The sequence below is a fragment of the Phaethon aethereus genome (genome assembly GCF_964289735.1).
Source record: "Phaethon aethereus genome assembly, chromosome: 1".
Lineage (NCBI taxonomy): Eukaryota > Metazoa > Chordata > Aves > Phaethontiformes > Phaethontidae > Phaethon > Phaethon aethereus.
Window position 1 is genome coordinate 43,812,903 of NC_138575.1, and position 18,856 is coordinate 43,831,758.

The 18,856-nt window shown below is 36.9% G+C and overlaps 1 protein-coding gene across 1 annotated transcript in view; it reads left to right on the plus strand.

Annotated features, from left to right (window-relative positions):
- ZDHHC17 (zDHHC palmitoyltransferase 17) overlaps positions 1–12,586 on the plus strand; it is a gene marked incomplete at both ends in the record, with an annotated part of 72,273 nt that extends 59,687 nt beyond the window's left edge. The window contains 6 exons of the mRNA XM_082013890.1: positions 2,198–2,260; positions 3,547–3,640; positions 7,500–7,583; positions 7,974–8,131; positions 10,444–10,538; positions 12,448–12,586. Coding sequence (XP_081870016.1) covers positions 2,198–2,260; positions 3,547–3,640; positions 7,500–7,583; positions 7,974–8,131; positions 10,444–10,538; positions 12,448–12,586 — 633 coding nt within the window. The remainder of the gene's footprint in view (positions 1–2,197; positions 2,261–3,546; positions 3,641–7,499; positions 7,584–7,973; positions 8,132–10,443; positions 10,539–12,447) is intronic.
- Positions 12,587–18,856: the final 6,270 nt, after the last annotated feature.

The following is an 18,856-nucleotide window of genomic DNA, read 5'->3' on the forward strand; positions in this document are numbered from 1 at the left end:
AGATTGTGAAATGATCTATTAATCAGGGGCATAAACCACTGCAGGACGTGTGTCTTACCTTTGTGCAGTGTACTGCTTTCTCATGTATTCCTAATTTGTCTCCAAATGTTTCATGTTCAGTTAGCATTTAGCTTTGGAATAAGTGACCAAAAAAATCCTTTTAATTCCAGATGACCAAGTTAAGTATGTTTGGAAATGTGTAGGAAGCAACAATTGCAGATGTTTATTCTTCTGATACATCATGTCCTTTCTTCAGTGTTACAAAATAACCCAAGGCACTCTTAAGTAAATAATAAATAACAATTTCCAAGTTTTCACAATCAAATATGAATAGTTCAAAAGCACAGAAAATAGACTTAAGGTTTACAAAGCACAAAAATGTGGCTCTAACTTGAGTACTCCTGGTTGTCTCTATGCTATAAGCTCTAAGGAGAGTTATATTTAGAAGTGGTTTATCTGTTCTTGTTCAGTTCTGTTCTAAGCTTTGGGATCTTGCTTGTGGACAGTACTGAACTCCAGTGTTGAGTATCCCATCATGTACATTCCTTTGTGCGTCCTTTCATGAGTCTGTAGTGTAATATATACTCCCACTGAAATCAGAAGACTATTTGTGAAATTGTCAAAAATGTATTGTATGAAATTGTCCCAGGTATCAAAAGCCACACCAGCAGCATTGAAATCACAGTGGCTATATCTTGTTGGGTTTTTTTTGCTTTCTGTTCATCTGGTTTATTTACAAAAGTTACTCTTGTGAGGGAGGCCCTTTAATTTCAAGTCCTGTAGTGGGAAATGTTAGAGCAGTGAGGGATGGCACAGGAGAATGAGAAAGGAGTGTAGAGCACTGAAGTTGGCAAGCTGCAGGAGGGACATGGAAGGGCTTGTGAGTGGCAGTGGCTGGTTGGAGAGGGGATCTGAAGGATTGCAATGGTAGAGACAAGAATACTGGGCCAATAGCAAATGGAAATAAAACAAGCGAGGACGAAAAATAGTCCAACTTTCAGAGTTTAGTTAAGAAGTGTTAGAAGAATTGTAAAGATTGTTCCTCATTTAGCTGAGATCAGCAGAGAAAGCATTAAGACACTCATTTACCCCTGAGTGGGGTAGTGGCTCTTAGTGGTTAGTTTGAGGAAAGATTTCCATGAATTTTTTCCTGATCAGCTATTAAGTGTAGTATTTTGAAGGGAAATGTCTGCAGCTTCTGTCAAGATACCCACCTTAGTGGTCGTCATCTAATTAAGGAAATTCTGTTTATATTGCTACGATGAGAAAATAGTTGTAAGGACTATTCTATTGATTCTACAGTTAGAAACCACGTTGATGCGTAAGATATACATGGTTTGAAAAGCAGCAGTAGATTAATCTATTTGCCATTAGGCTCTTTATGCTGAGTGAATTCCTTCTGGTTCAAGGAAGGCTATTCTGGCAAAAAGGTGTTTTCAGGATATTTTCCATATGTTGCAAATATCATTTAAGTCTCACATGGCATGATTCCAACTGCTGAATTTTAAAACTTGTTGGAAACCATTTAATGGAATAACAGGTTCCTTCTGTTCCAGCAGTGAAGTGGATACTGAAGGAGTGTTCAAAATAAAAAAGCTATCATTTAGTGTGAATGTATAGGCATGCTTTAACCGATACATACTTCTGTCTATCACTTGACCCATAAGTATGGCATTATCTGTGAGAGGAGGTGTGGTTTGCATTATTTCTTTCTTTCTTGAAGCATCAACATCTGAGGAAAGAGGTGAATATAGATTTAAAGGTTTTGATGGGATACCTCTGGAATGAAAGTCTTTTTTTAGACTGGCTGATCGTGCTAGTTAGTTTTATTTGTGTTCCTGTTTGGAAATTCATCTGCATTAATTTCAACAGGTTTTACAACAGGTTAGTCATACTGGTGCTAATCACTGTGTGGATGTATCAAAATTAATTTAAGATTACTTTTGCTCTAATTAAACCTCGATAGACTACGAATAAGCTCAAATTAATTTAGATGTAAATGTGCATATTGGTTTAATAAAGAAAGTTTAAAATCAGTTTCAGCTGAATTTAAGTTGTTCCTGTGTGTAGAAAGTACCTGAAGTGAATAGAGTTCACAACCCTGGGTCTGAAAAGCAGCTATTACAACAGTTGTCAGCATTTGTGTATATGCTAGATTCTAATTTCTTTTTTTTCTTTTCTTTTTTTTTTTCTGCAGACAATAGTAGAACTTGCAGAGACAGGAAGTCTGGACCTCAGTATATTCTGCAGTACCTGCTTGGTAGTGTATTTTTTTATCAATTGCAGAACTGATTATTTTTTTTAAACTGCTAGACCGAAATTAGATGTCCCTATACTGAACACATTTTTGGCCTTAATGATGGAATTTCAAGGGCAGCATTTATTTGTAATTTTAATTTAAGCAGTGTTTTCAATAAATACTATTTCTGTATACAAAAAAACCTGCAACAATAAGAGGAAAATAATTGTTACTTTGGAAATAACTTGCCAGTGTCAAAATGCAAGTATCTACTATATCTACCAAAATGGTTTGGTAATACACCTAACAAGTTATGAAAATCACAGGTGACATCCCACAACCTCACAGTAAAATTGTGTGGTGCTTCTAATAAATAATTTTTTTCAAAAATCAAGTGTGTTTCTCAGTTTAGCAGTGATGGGGGGGGGGGGGGGGGGCGGAATCTTAATTTTTTGTACAGCTTGCCAAATTGCGAGCAAGTACTTTTCTTGGGCTAGTTAATATTTAGTTTCACCACAGAAAATTTAAGAGGAAATAACTGCTTAAGGAAAAAAAAAAAAAACCTTAACCATAGTAAATGTAATGCGTTTCGTTTTTAGAAAGTTAACCAGTAAACATAAAATTATCAAGGTTATCGGTGTTACACAATAGTGTTCTGACCTATGTAGAATGTTGAATGATGTTAATAGTCCCACAGTTGAATCTGGAAAATTATGTACAGATGTGGTATCTTAAAAATTGTGTGTGTGTATATACCTATATATCTCAGAAGACTTTAATATTAGTTCTTTTTTATTGCCATGTTATATTTTTCTGAAAACATAATAATTTTAAAAAATTGTTGAGAGTAATTTAGTATTTTAAGTTCCACTTGTTGAGTCTATTTCTGTCTTTCGAAAATAATCTGGAAGAGTTTATGTTAAAGCTCAGTTATGAATGCTGCTGACAGAATCGTGGAACTCAAACTCATTCTTTATTTTCATTATTAAAAAGCTGAAATTCAGCTGGTTGCTATACAAAGCTCAATAGCTGGAGGTGATAGGAGAACTTTGTATGGAAAAAAAAATCATTTATATAACAAAAATATTGTGAAAAATCATTTCAATCTGGTTGTATAGATGTCTGTGTTAAATAATGTATAGATTAAGCTTAATAACTAAGATTGCTTTAAAAATTATCAAGTTTGAAGTTCTCTAAGGGGTTAACAATAGCAAAATCAATTTAAATGTAAATTGAGGAGTTTTTTTCTATTAAAAATATGTTAGGGGTTTTTTTCTGTTCTAAACAAATTTTAATAACCGTTACAGATACGGAAGCCAGTGAGGTCCAAACACTGTGGTGTATGCAATCGATGTATAGCAAAGTTTGATCACCATTGCCCGTGGGTGGGTAACTGTGTAGGTGAGTAATTTGCTGAAATACAATGTTGTCTTAACAGATGTAGAAGGGAAAAGCTTCTGAAACCCACCCTGAGTGTTGTGCAGGGTTTTGTCTGTTCTCATTTCACGGTGAAAGTGACTTTGCTTCTGCCAAAGTCTGAGAAAAACTGTTGAGGGCTTTTGGTATCAAAAAATGTTTTTTGGCAAAAATATTTTCAATATTAAGCTTAATTTTTTTTTTTACATGCAATTCCCTGCATTATTCTCATTTGTATTGTCTATTATACACCCATTCTCAAATTTGTTCTGTGTCTAATTCAGTTTCCTATATATATATTTTTATGAACATGAACTCTAGTAATTGAAAAATGCAAACCTTAACTGCTTTTCAATGTCTGCAGAAAAGGCATGTACTGGTTTCCACAACTGACTATTACCCATTACATAAGATAAAAAATTTCCCTCTTTACCAATAATTTTCAGTAATTTAATGGGAAAGTATACGTACTGAAAAATGTCATGGTTATGGCAGTTAGATACAGAATGACTTCCTATAGAGGTATTCTCTTTTTGACTCCCTAGGTAGTTGTTTATTCTCCCTAGTGATGATGAAAGGAATGAATATAGAACAGGAATAAAGTCTCTAAATCTACTATTCCCTGTCATACCTTTAGAGAAGGTACTTGAAAGCCATTATTATGCAGGGAGCACTGAAGACTTCACAGCTAGGAAATGAGTGCAGCTTGCTTCACTGGTTTGTTTTTTTAGGACACAAGCAGTGGTAACTTTAATCTCGGGGAGGAGTTAGGACCAGGATTCATTGACAGCTGACAGCCAATAAATGCTTCATTGTAGTCCTTCTAAATATATATAATAGTGGATAGTCACAGTAGTTCAGTCTTATGATCAAGAGTAAAATAGTCAATGCTGACATTTGAATTATTATATTTCCTACTGATGTTGCTATCTAGTACTATTTTTTATTTATATTTTAGATGTTTTACAATGAACAACTAAGACATTTTTAATTAAAACAGGTGGGGGGGCATGGGCTTAGGTTTTGAAGAGTGTTTAGTGACTGTTTTGCAAGAGTGCCGAGAATGAGGAGTACTTGTCAACGGGACAGAAAGATCCAGTGTTTTAATCAGTAACTGGAAAAGCATAAAAAACAGATGGGAGAGGAAAGATTTATTGCACACTTAGTTTGTATATAATAAAAGAGTATGTGAGTAATGGGATTAAGTTTGGTGGAAGAAATGGTTTTAAAAAAACAGTGGTGATGGAAAAGCAGAATCCTCCTACTAGTGGTCTTGTACAGATTGGGATAACTGGAGGTAAATTGGACGCTTGAAAGTATGCTGGGAAAAAAACATTAGAAATCACACTATGGGAACAACCCAGAACTGGAAGGAGTGATGGTCTAAATGACCGTATATGGCTTCTCTGTTGCTCTGAGTGGTGCATGGTGACTCTGACCATGGGATTACAAAACAGAATCCATTCTTAAAACAGCATTCATGGTATGTTTCCAAAAAGGGAAACATGAATCATGCCTTTCTGGAAAGGTGAAATTTAGAAATGTTTCCTGTAGTCTTTCTTTGAATGTGTTAGAAGGATAAGGATTTTACTAAAGATAGGACTGAGAAATATTGTAAGAGTGTGTACAGCCACTACAAAATAAATCCTTTGGCGATAAAACTTTCCGCATAAAGAAGCTGAGAGAATATTTTTACCACTTTGAAAAGGTTGACAAAAAGTGCCAACTATTTGAAAAAGAAATAAATTGGCAATTGGGGCAAATTATTTTCATCATAACCACAACATTTTAGTTAAAATTACAGTGAGCAAGCCTCTAAAGGTGATTATACCTATCTTTTTAATGGAGTATCAAAATGGCGTTATGTTTTTTACAGTTGGTTATTTGAAAATGAAAAATAACAGATTTTATTAAACTTGCAATTACATTTCAAACTCAAACTGCAGACTTGCAACAGAAATTTAGTTTTCGAGTAAGAGCATGAAAGGAGCTAGATCCAAATTTTAAACCATTATGTCACATGGGTTATGCTGACATTGTACTGAATTGTTGTTCTGATAGCAGTGCCTCAGAAAGTAGGTCTTGTGTATGAATGAGAAATTATTTTATGGTTTAGAATAATGATCACTTTTTCCCCCCAATAAAGATTCTTCTCTAAGAGGCTAAAAGTAGGAAAAATTAAGAAATTAAATGTCTAAATCATGCAATATAACTCCATCAGTAAAAAAGCAATTATCTTCACTATGTGTTACGTATAACCATATAAAAGAATTTAGCAACAATTCTTACAGCATTGTGTTAACTGGGGGGATAACTGACTGTGTTCCTGCCAGTCCAGGGTGAAACTGTAGACAGTAGTGCTGTGCTTTGCCCATTCTTATTTCAGATACAGAATAAAAGCAATTTCTCCTCTCTTTTTCCAAAGTCTTTTTTTAAACTGCAACTAAGATTGAACCTGTCTCATTCATAGTTTTAAATGCTACATATATGATTTTACCAAATACAGTCGGAGTTCCTGTTAAGCTGAATTTGCTTTAGTATCAGTGAAGATGCTGCTGAAAGGAGCATCCCATCAGATGCCTCTCAGATGAGCCTCTAGGTCACTGCTTAACTTCCGTTTTTTAAACAAAATCCTTTTATGAAACAAAACAGTTCTGAAGTCTAGTATGCAAATGAAAGTCATACCTTAAGGACATTCCCAACACTATTTCTCACATGCTATTAGGTGATTGAAAGCAATGTTACAACATATTTTATGTCTGAAGGAACTTGTTTGATTTTCAAGGAAATGTCTGGTGTTTAGTCTAGCTTGTGTTGTATGTGTATTTTTCCTCATCTGTTATTTAGATAGTCTTTCAGTTCACTTGCTAAAAGCACTTGATTATTTTCTGCCTCCAGAGGATGCTCTTGTTTCAGCAGGCAAAACATTTGACATAATGAAGAAGTAAATGCTGTGCTGGTAGATGATGACAGCCAAACCTTTTGTAGCCCATTATCATCTCTGTGGGTTTAGTTTACAGCCTAGAGCTATTGGAAGGTTGCATCAGTGGACAAATTTTATGAAGAGAAGAAAGGCTGAGTATTTCAGAATTATGATGTAGTCGCATAAAAGGCATCTTTTAAACTGTATTAATAATGTTAAAAATAGAACAGTCTTTTAATAACCGAATTTTCTTGCATTTAAATTCTGTCTTATGCAGAATGGTTTTTAACCCATTCATTATTTTAGCCAGGTTGTTAGGCCTCATCTGTTCAGTTACATATATTTGTTTTACAAGTTCTATTAGATATTTTATTTTTAGCTAGCTTTATCAAGCAGATTTAAACCTAAGTTGTGAGTTACCTTACTATAAAGGAAGGTTGTATATTTATTCATATATCTGTTTCTTTTGAGAGTCAACTCTGCAGTCTGACAATTTTTTTAATGAAATTTTAAAAATATTTATTTGTGTGTAATTCCTGGCTGTTCAGGGCTCTGCAACAACTGTCACCAACATTGTTCTAAGTATTGTCTATTAATAATTTTATTAACTCAGGAGAGAGGTTACGAATTAAATGCATTTGTGTGAATTGCAGCTGTAACATGACAGAAATTGAAGAAAATAAAACATTGCTTTGTTGTCTCTGATGTAAAAAAAAACAAAACAAAACAAAAACCAAAACAGTTTAAAAAAGTAAACCAGCTAATTTCGCTGTCTTGAAGTTATATTGGCTTAATACTGGAGAGTAATATTTCTGTATACAATAATAACCAGTACTTGCAAGCAGACAATTAAACTTTCTGATGTTGTCTTCCTTCTGAAAGTGTGGTAATTTGATCCCTGTTGTTCTTGTGCAACTTTAGGAGCGGGGAACCATCGCTATTTTATGGGATACCTGTTCTTCCTGCTTTTTATGATCTGCTGGATGATTTATGGATGTATCTCTTGTGAGTAAATGTGGGTTTTTGGCTTTTTTTTTTTTTAATTGCTTAAATACTTTGATTATCTCCTGGTACGGATTTTTACAGATTTCTGCCTTATCATAGTTCTGGATATTTTTATTCTGGAATTCAACTGCGTACTAATAATTGACTATATTGGATATTTTAAGTTAGAAGATTATGGGGGTTTTGTCCTAGATTTTTTTCCCTTATCACAGCCAAGTATGTGCATATGTCATGTATTCAAGGACTGGGGAAAGGAAGAGAGAGCAAATAAAACTATTTTGGCACCTTGTAATTTTCTTACTTAATTTAATACATTCTAATGTGGGCATTATGTTGATGTACAATAAACAAATCTTCTGTATGGTTTTTGACACTTTGTTTTCTCTCTAGACTGGGGTTTCCACTGTGAGACAAGTTATGCAAAGGATGGATTTTGGACCTATATTACACAGATTGCTACCTGTTCTCCGTGGATGTTTTGGATGTTTCTGAACAGTGTTTTTCACTTCATGTGGGTGGCTGTGTTACTCATGTGTCAGATGTATCAGGTATGGAAGAACACTTCATTTGTAATTGCTGATTTTTGGGAGTGACATAAGAATATCAAATAGTTCTGTCATTTAAATTTTAGTGTTCATTATGCAAGAACAAGTGTTCCGTCTCTTAGCCACACCAGAGGAATTGGGCATCGGTTGTCTCTGGATATTGGGCATCATTTGCTTCTCATTCGCTTCTCATTCGCTTCTCATTCGCTTCTCATTCGCTTCTCATTCGCTTCTCATTCGCTTCTCATTCGCTTCTCATTCGCTTCTCATTCGCTTCTCATTCGCTTCTCATTCGCTTCTCATTCGCTTCTCATTCGCTTCTCATTCGCTTCTCATTCGCTTCTCTTCTTCTGCTTTTTTTTTTTTTGCAAAAGGTTAAAATACCTGCCTTCTACTTTCCATTCTCAGAATGACAAAAAGGCAAAACAGACCAGAGAAGTGCAATAAAGACTAATAGAGGATAAGATCTGTGGATTGAAGTTGCAATAATGCAGTACGTCATTAGCAGAAAGAGGATGGTAATTTCAAAGGGGATGCAATAATTTCTTACACTGCTTCAGTGTGATTTGTGATCACACTGCTGTACTGTAATCTGACCAAGTTTTTCTTTCTCCTTTTTAAGGAAAGTCATACTGAAAGCCAGCATGACTTGAAAGTCTTTCAGTATGACTTGTCACTAATGAAACATGAGATTTAATGATTTAATCTTTCCAGAGATCCTGGAAATAAAAATAGTCTTCTAAGGCTTAAGTAAAACTTTTCAGGAAATTTGAGGTTTGTCCCACTTTTTTACAATAATCATCATTTACAACATACATCAGTTTCAAAATCTTGTATGTGTGAGGAAGAGCCATTCAGTCTTTCAGAGGTCTTTCCTGCCCAAGGCAAATGATCAGAGGTAACTACATGTATTTCAGGTAGCTTTCAAAGCAGTCTAACCCACCAGACTTCTAGCAGAATAAGCACATAACTTTTGGGAGAGCCTTCCATCATACTTATATCACGATCCATTAAGTTCCTCATTGAAGATTCCTGTTAATACGATCTGTGTACAGATGAATCTTTGAATTATGCCATTTGGAAAAATACATCTCAGTATTTTGTATCATTAATGTGATTAAGGAAAATAATTCTAGTATTTGACTTCTTCAGTAATCCTGGAAAAATTAAAACCAAACACACAGTCATATTATTAAATTTCCTAAGAGTTTTACATGTACAAAACTTAGGATCGTTTTTGGCAAGTCTCTTTGGAGTTTGCCATAATGATGAAAATGATAAAGATATTCTCTAAATTGCTTCTTTTGATTTGCAACTGCACAGTCCCTACTCTTGAGGCTTTTTTTTTCCTCTCCATCATAAAGTTTGGACTTGTCCTTCTTACTGAACTGGCCAGAGTTACTGTCAAAACACTACCTGCTATCTTAGAAAAATAATTTAAAACCTTTACTTCCTACTTCAAAAGTTGGCCATTGAGAGGCCATTTATATACATAGATGTGAAACTTCAATGAGTTTTGTGGAGACGAAGAAAATGCTGTGATATTAAGTACATCCAAATGAGGCAAGCCTGCCCAGACTTCACATTTAAATGTTCTTGCTTTTGTAACATGCAGCAGAGTTGACTTTTTATATTTCACTAGGAATTACAAGATTTTATCTTCCTGTAACATAAGGCTGCTAAGGGTGTTTTCACATTTTTGTTTCCAATTACATCACATTACAGTAAGCTCCGGTTTTATGTAAGGTACCCTTTTAGGCTAACGTAGTTGGAAAGCTGTTACAGAAAATCATAGCCTTTGGGCCAAATGATTCTGTAAAAAGGAAAACACACAAGCAACACCAACATAAAAACACCCACACTGGTTTTTTCTGGTCATTGTTTTGTCTTGTGGACAGAAAAGTTACGTTACTTCAACAAATTTGTAAGTGAAGCTATAAGCAGAATGTCAGGGGTGAAAAAAAAGTCACTCCGATGTTGTATAAAGTAACTCCTGAATCTGTTATTTACAGTACACTTCAACTGACAATATAGTAAAGGCGTCTCTTTCTTACAAACTAAGAAGTCACAATTTATTCAGTAATCGTGATTTATTTCTGATCACTTTGAAAATTAAACCTTTTGCACCATCTGGTACAGCTGTTGTATGCTGTTTTTATGTTGGGACCTGATAATTTCCCCAGACAAAAATTCCTTCTTCAAAAGAATGAATATAAACCAGTAAATTTGGTCTTCCTTTTTCAGTCTTGCTTATGCAGGGCTTGTTTGCATGTTGTCACATGAGCTAAATTGCATACTGTTTTTCCTGTCTTCAGATATCTTGCTTGGGTATCACGACAAATGAAAGAATGAATGCAAGAAGATACAAGCACTTTAAAGTTACAACCACATCTATTGAAAGCCCATTCAAGTAAGTTTTAAAGTGTAAATATATTTCTCATTTGTGTAGCCTTGCATACCTTTGAATTGTGCAGCTTGTTGAAACAGAGCATAGCTAAATACTTCTAAGAGTATTTTCACTGCTTGGATTTATGCTGAATGTGTCAGCTATTTTTTACAGTAATGCATTCTATCCAGTTAAAGGAAGTGATAAACGTTTTGTAGTGACTCTAGAAGGGATGTATAAACACAGAAAAGAATGCTTTCCAGCAGTGGTCATATTTTGCTGTAGAGTTTATGGGGAAATAAATATCCTCTTTACAAATCAGATGCCCAAACCAGAGGTAGTTGCTTTTGCATGGTGTCAGTGTTGACCTGAATCTTCACTTCCACAATAGGCACTTTCTCCGATTGATATTTAATCTGCTGTTGAATTTGCTGTGTGTAGTAGCTCCCCTTGCTCTCTTTACTGTGAGAAAAGAGGCAGCACGTCCTTCCTGCTTGGGCGGAAAAGCATGGGCAAAGCTATTTGTGGGGAAGGGAGCAGCATCTCCCAGGAACTGAAGTGGGTGTTGCGTGGGTGAGACATGGGCTTCTGAGTATCAGTACGTAAAGGGTAGGTTGGGATTCGGGTTTCTGGGGTGATGAGGATGCAAGCTGAAAGACGGGAGGCTTGGGGATGAAGTAGCACTGGCATGGGAATACGGCAACATGGAGCAGCTTGTGGAGCCAAAGCAGAAAATAAATGAAAGCAGGAGGCTGGAATATTGGTGGGTTGAGGGCACGTTACAAAAGGAGAGTGGAAGGACAGAAGCATGTCTTATCCTGCTGCCTATACTGTGTCTCTTGCGGGAGCCGCTGCTCTTTCAGGTGACACCCACGGGAACAGGAGACAGGAGTTGTTATTGCAGTTTGATTTTTGTGCTAGAAGAGAAATTTGTGTGATCTTTTTTTAATATCTCTCCATGCAAAACTTCTAGTGAGAAGCAGACAAGCATCTCTGTATGGTTGCAGTCTTCCTACGGATTAGAGTTGTAACAAAAACAGATGATAATTCTGTCTGAACAACACAGGGTGGTGCACAGGATAGGAAAAAAGTGGGTTTCTCACCAAATTAATGTCACATTCACAAACCATTTTCACTGAAATAGCTGCTATTATAAAAATGACTCCTGAAAATAACACCAGATGTCTAAAATGCCTGACTTGGCGTTACCTGTCAGAGGAGGCATTGACATCAAGTAGTTGTCATCAACCTGTTTCTTAGACCTGCTCTTGCTTATATCGTGCCACAAGCTTCTCTTCCAGAAAACTGTGATCTATTCAACCCATGTGTAATTAAGTTAAAAAACCCCAACGTGTTGAAATTTTGATGTAGGTATCTTAAATGTTTGACAATTAATTGATTCAGCAGCAGAAAGCACTTGAATAGTTCATTTAATTCAGAGAATGCTTGCTTAATGTTGTGTTGTCTAGGGACTTAATTGATCTTAGACCTACAGCTGGTGAAGCAGTATGTATGGCAAATAGATATTAATAAAAATGAAAATTATTTTAGGATGACATTCACTTTGTGCTGTTTTGTCTTGCATCCATCCGTGCAATGCAACTTTTCCTCTTAGAAAGGGATCTGAGTTACTACACTATACTACATGATGGCCAGTAACATGTTACATTTCTCCATACAGTTTTGGTAGATGGTGGAAGAAAGTTACTGTCTTGGTTGTGTCCGAGGATCACTCACTCACCTGTCTGGTGACGACTACTTATTTCAGAACTTGCTCATCAGCAAGCACTAAGATAATTCTTAACTGAATTGGTATTCCACAGTTAGGAACTTAAAGGGTGAAGAATCAAATTTGTAGGTACACAAAAAAATGTCGTACTTTCTTAGATCAGGTGTGATACTGCTTTCTAACGTGTTTTTGCTTTGTTTTTAGCCATGGATGTATAAGGAACATTATAGACTTCTTTGAATTCAGATGCTGTGGTCTTTTTCGGCCTGTTATCGTGGACTGGACAAGGCAGTATACAATAGAATATGACCAAACTTCAGGATCAGGCTACCAGCTAGTGTAGCACCACCTTCATCCTGTGAGCATATCGTATCTGAGTGGTGCCTGAAAAATTTTCTCTCTCTCTCAAATCCGCATCCCTTGAAGAGTAGCATGCTATGTGTAGGGCTGATGATGAATCATAAGGTACCTTCTCTTCATCAGAATTGTATTAACAAAAGTAAAAATGGACAGAATAAACTGCCAAACCTGATAAGGAAGAGGAGGAAGATCAAAAAGGGATTTTAACAGTTCTTAACATAAGAATTATTCACGACAGCATACTCACAATATTTGTTGTTTGGTTTTTTATTTACGGTCTTTCACAATGGAGCATGAGATAATTGAAGTATTGACATAAGTAGTTATGTTGTGCTGAGCAGAAAAATTTATTTCCCAATATGAATAATTCCACTGAAACAAGAATCTAGAATGTAAAACTCAATTTCATAATGCAGAGTTCACTGATCGCTATGTTGTAGTTCCTGTAATGTGATTTTTTTTAATACAGATTTTCTGTAGTATTATGTACATTGAAAAATGTGCTTTTCAATACTGTTATAAACATCATGTGGTGGGAATCCCCTGTAATGTGTTAAGTTATAGCAGCAGGGCACACAGGAGTAATGTTGAAAAAATGCGTTGCCTACATCTTTTGGTGATTGTTTTTGCCACCAGTTAGTGGTACAACTAAATACTTGTAATAACCCTGTTCTGAGATTATACAGTCTGAAATAAACAATTGCACAAGTAAGGAAAGCTCTTCTGTCAAAGTTAAAGCCCTGCTTAAATGCATGATACACCTGTAAAACTAGATTACAGTATATAAAGTTCAGGAAAAAAAAGTGGAAAAAAATCATTATCTTTGAGGTAATTGTATAAGCAACTTACAAACTAGCAATGTTTCAATATTAGGTTTGGTCCTCATACAGTACAGTGTAGTGTAATTGGAGACATGTTGGAAGAGAAATTGTATGGGGGAAGCCACAGATGTGAAAGCAAAAATCTCAATTATAAAAAGACAAGATAGTTTAAATTGAACGCAGCTGCAGAAGAAGAACTCAAAGTTGTCTGAAATACTTATTTTGTTTGGATGTAAAATAATGGAAACCGAACTTTTAAAAAAAAAAAATTAAAATCCCCATAACAGCACGTGCACACAGAAAATGTAACACAATGTTCTGAAGATGATGGTGTATTGGCACGTGGAAATCACCCTTAATTTCTTTTTTTAAGTTCTCATGCTACAGATACATTTGGAAGGTAAGGAATGATCTGAAATTGCATTCCAAAGGGGCTTTTCTTGAATGTGATGCACTGATTTTTGTTATGATGTTTTCATACACTCATAGTGAATCGTTCACTGCTTCCTTAACTATTGTTTACAGAGAGACTGAGAATCAGGTTAGTTCTCTTCTAAGTGCTGTAGCAACCCAGTGGTTCGAGAAACCTGTGAGGGGAGTTTGGGAGGGACCTGAAAGCAGATGTCTGAGACCAGTGTAAAGAATGTGTATCTGTATATAAATAATTTATCAAATAGTTTTCTCTCTGTGAGTGTGTGTTTAGTGTATTTAAAGCTGCTCATTTTCATTTTATTCAACCAAAAAAGTGTAGGAAGATATCTAATGAGCTTTTAGTGATGTTCAATATTGCTGTTAATAGGCGTTATGCCCTGCAAATTCACTGCATGTTTGATGCTTGGCAAAATTAGCGTTTTCTGTAATATGCAGATTACAGGTAATAAAGCAATCTAGTGGTATTCCTGGCCCTTGCCTTAGTAAGAGGAGCAGTGAAACTGTAAATAATTGATGTTCAGTATTTGCAAGTAAACATTTTTTCTGTAGTAGTTAATTGATCTCAAGACACACACTTAGTTTGCAAGTACCAGATATCAGGATTTACAGAATTGCAGCGTTAAGAGTATTTGAATGTTTAATACTGGAAAAACCGACATAGTCTTGGACACAGTTTTAATGGGAGAGGTTTGGGTGCAGGGGTGGCAAGAAGCTTTTGCTATTTTTGTCAGACAAAATTTGTAATCCTAACGAAGACACGTTCTATTTCAGTGAAAACAGTTGACATCAGTTATTCAGCTTCTTTTCTAATCAGAAAAAAGCATGAAGACTTTATAGTGTTGTTTATTTTAATCACCAGTAATGTTCTGCACAATTGTTCTTTTTTTTTTTTTCACATTTCTGTTGGGGGTCGGTTGACTTGAAGAACTTCAATCCGCTTTATTAAATACTGCCTAGCCACCAGAAGAGCAGTTCAGTACCTGATACAAGTTTTGGTTTTAGTTGCCCACTAACTTTAACTGCCATGAATTGTGTCATGCAGTCCATGTCAAAAATGTTTGCAAAAAGAAGAGGTGATCTTTGGTAGTACCTAGTGAGTTCTGCACTATTTACTTGTTAATAGCTCTTGGTGACAGTTTTGTTGAGACCTGCAGAATTTGAGCAATAGTAGGTAGTTGTGAAAATGAACTTGCGTATATGGATTTGGGATGTATGACGTTTCCAGTGCAAAATGTAACTTGTCTTGAGTAACACTGAATTGTTTGATGTTGAAATCATAAAATCAAGCAGGGGGGAGCCAACTATGCAGCATTGTTCTGTCAAGTTATCAAACTTAAAATTCACTTGTTGAACCAAAACTGACACTTAACAAAGCTGATCCAGACCAACAGCAGATCAGACCAATTTAATCTGACATAGATAGAATAAATGGGAATTTTGTCTTGGCCCTAAACATGTGCTGTTTCTTTGCAGGTTTCTGTATTCTTTGACGTCCACCAGACTTTTATTTTTTTTCAATTAATGTGTAAAACAGCATCACTACATTTTAAGCTATGAATTTTTTTGTATATTCTTTATTTATAACTGTGCCAAGTATTATTTTAATACTGTCGAGATCTTGATGTATTACATTGTGAACAAAAAAAAATCTGTAAAATGTTTAATAAATTAGCTCTCCTTACATAAATTAAATCTTAAATTTTGTAAGTTATTAATCAAATAAATATTGACTCTTAGATGCAGTGTTTGTCTTGACTTGGGATGTGATTTCAGAGAGCGATGTTTCTGTCTAATTTCAAGAGCCGTACCAAGAGAAAATAGCTGCTATCTTGCATCTTATTTTAGTAAAATCTTTCCAGAAAGATTAACAGGTATCTTGGAGATAGCATGTACCCAGTTCTGTGCTGATGTGAAATCCTGTGAACTACTACACTGGGTTTTGGTGAAGTTCACCTCTGTGCTACCAATTAGAGTTACCATTCACTAATTAGATACTCCTTTCTTTTGAGCAAAACATGCTGGCAAGGTAATGTTTCTTAAGGGAGAATTCTTTCCAGGGAATGTTTCAGGTGCCACATATTTAATGACATTTGAGGTATTCTAAGGGTAAACAAGACATCCACATAGGGCTAAGAGGTATGAACAAGATGTGTGCCTCTCAGTGGCACTTGCAGGAGACAGAATACCTTCACTCTTCTGGTCTGTCCTAAAGGTTAGGTTTTGAGTAGAAACAAGGTAACCATCCATGCTGGAGATTAATCAGGATGTTTATTGTCAACAATATGTATTAAAGTATAAGGCTAGGACTTAAGAGCACATCTAATGGGGAGAAAAGTCTTTGTGTTTTCTGCTGGGTCTGGGTTTAATATTGACATTGAGAATTGTTGGTGCTGTTCTCCCCTTCCCCAGGCGATGGTTCTGGTGAGCCTGGGCCCTCGTCTCTGCTGCCCACCCTTCGACTTGTCTGGGAAAGACCAGGGAAGGTACTTTTTTAAAAAAGAAAGACATTCTGTGCTGAAGATCTCCATCAGAGATTTGCAGTGCTCCATCAGAACAGTTGCTGCTCTTGGGAACTATGGGTGGGCTCCTGATGACTTGAAAGCTGGTTATTTGGTTTGTTTTATTTGGGAAGAAGCCTGCCCTCTGCACCCTCATTATGGCTTGATTAGAGTTCATTCCCTTGCACCTCTCATGAGCTGCCTTTAAGTAAAATCAGATTTTTTTTTTTTTTTGCTATGAAAGGAGTGTCTACTTGTGAATGCTTGCATTTGGATTTTATCCACCTTAGGCTACTGAATGGAAATCAGTAAAAATTGCACCTACTAATTCCAGGTTGAATTTATTTGCAGTATCTTACAAACTTGGTGCGATATCCACACTGCCTCCAATCCTACATAGCACTGCAGATCTCCAGGTCATGAAGTCAGAGGCCTTTTGAGAACCAATCTCTCCTGGAATTAGGGCTCCAAACTGAGACTAACTCAAAGCATTACTCCAGCCTGGGCTGAGCTTTTATTCATTGGTGCTTTGCTGCAGCTGAGAAGTTGATGGTAACCAAGTGAGAGCACTTCAATGTAGGGTACTTGTTTGTCTTGACAGGTATATTGTCTTTATGGTTACAAGTTTTCTTTTTCCCTCCATTTCTTTGTTTTTCTGTTGTGAAATAAGTTGTTGGAATGTAGAGCAGGATGGAGCTGTGAGTTACTAAGATTCCCCTATGAAATGAAAGCCCTTGATTTTTAGTGGTTTAAATCACTTCCAGTCACTTTTACAGTTCATTTTTCTAAGACTTGAAAGCTCTTTTTTTTATAGGTAAGCAAGCAATGTGTGAGATGCCTGTTTTCGTCAACATAAATCACACTGCTAACGTGGTGGGTTTAGATCCACTACAGTAGCCACACCAACTAATGGGGAGCGGTTTCATTTGATCAGTAGTGTGTCAGAGCGTTATTTTAGTTTCTGTCTAGTGACCAGTGCTGCTCAGCGTTTTATAATGCCTTTCCTGATGTCCTCGTTTCAGCCAGGGTAGAGTTAATTTTCTTCACAGAAGCTAGCATGAGGCTGTGTTTTGGATTTGGGATGAGAAAATGTTGATAATGTGCTGGTGTTTTGAGTTGTTGCTAAGCAGTCATGGACAGTCCAGCTTCTTGTGCTGCCCTGCCAGCAAGAAGGCTGGGGGTGCACGGGGAGCTGGGAAGGGACACAGCTGGGACAGCTGACCCAGGCTGACCAAAGAGATATTCCATACCACACGACGTCATGCTCAGTATATAAAGCTGGGATGAAGAAGAAGGAAGGTGTGGAGGGACGTTCGGGGTTATGGCGTCTGTCTTCCCAAGAAACCATTACACATGATGCAGCCCTGCTTCCCTGGAGATGGCTGAACACCCGCCTGCCCATGGGGAGTGGTGAATGGATTCCTTGTTTTGCTTTGTTTCCGTGTGTGGCTTTTGCTTTACTTACTAAACTGTCTTTATCTCAACCCATGAGTTTCCTCACTTTTACTCTTCTGATTCTCTCCTGCATCCCACTGTGGGGGAGTGAGCGAGCAGCTGTGTGGTGCTTGGTTGCTGGCTGGGGCTAAACGACAACACCTGAGAAGAGTAAGCACTTCCATCAGGTACCAAGCCTATGGAAAGGGGATGCTGTCATTGTCTTCATGTCCTCAGCTGCTGGGGCCTGGATACCACTTCTAAGTTAGAGCTGTCCTTGCTCAGGTTGGAAGAGTCAGAGGTGACCAACCCTTCCTGCACAACTGTCAGACTGGCAAAAGAGAATTTTTTTTTTTTTTTTTTTTTAGGAGAAAAGTATTAGGATCATCAGTACGAGTAGCAGGACCAAAGGTTTCTGCCCAGGTTTCCTGGGCTGTGCTGTTTCTTGCTGTCTCACTCCCACCTGAAATGTGTGCTGTTGTCTTTTTCAGTTGTAATCTTTCCCTCTCTGTGAACTGTATAAGCTCTTGGCTCACATTTTGAGCCGGCTGTCTGTTCTTCCTCATATCCACATTGTTCCTTTGTAACCCGTACAAAACGATCTTTGTGTATTATTTTGACCAGTACGTATTTTTCCAATTAGGCTTTTGGCTTGCACTGCTTCACTGCCTCAGACCACAGTCATCGATGTAGCTTGAAACTCTGCCCTGGACCGTGCTGACACACTTGCTTACTACTTTATTGCAGCATTCCCAGTCTTGAATGTGTCTCCATAAATTCACTCTCTGAAGGCTTTTTTTTTTCTTCCCCAAAAGAAGTATCGGCCTGCTTCCCAAACCAGATGGAGTTTCAGAATTCATCTTTTCTTTAACTAACTTCTGTTGGGCATGGTAAGAGTTGAAACTGAACCTCCCTCTCCACCCCAGAAGGCCACGTGGCTTGTAACCACCAGCACGGAGCTCGTGCCTCCCCACAGATGTGGTCAGCGTCTAGTGAAGCCCTGGCTGTGCAATAGCATGCCCTTCACTGGAAGGGATGGAAAGACACTCCTACAGCCACCCATTACCT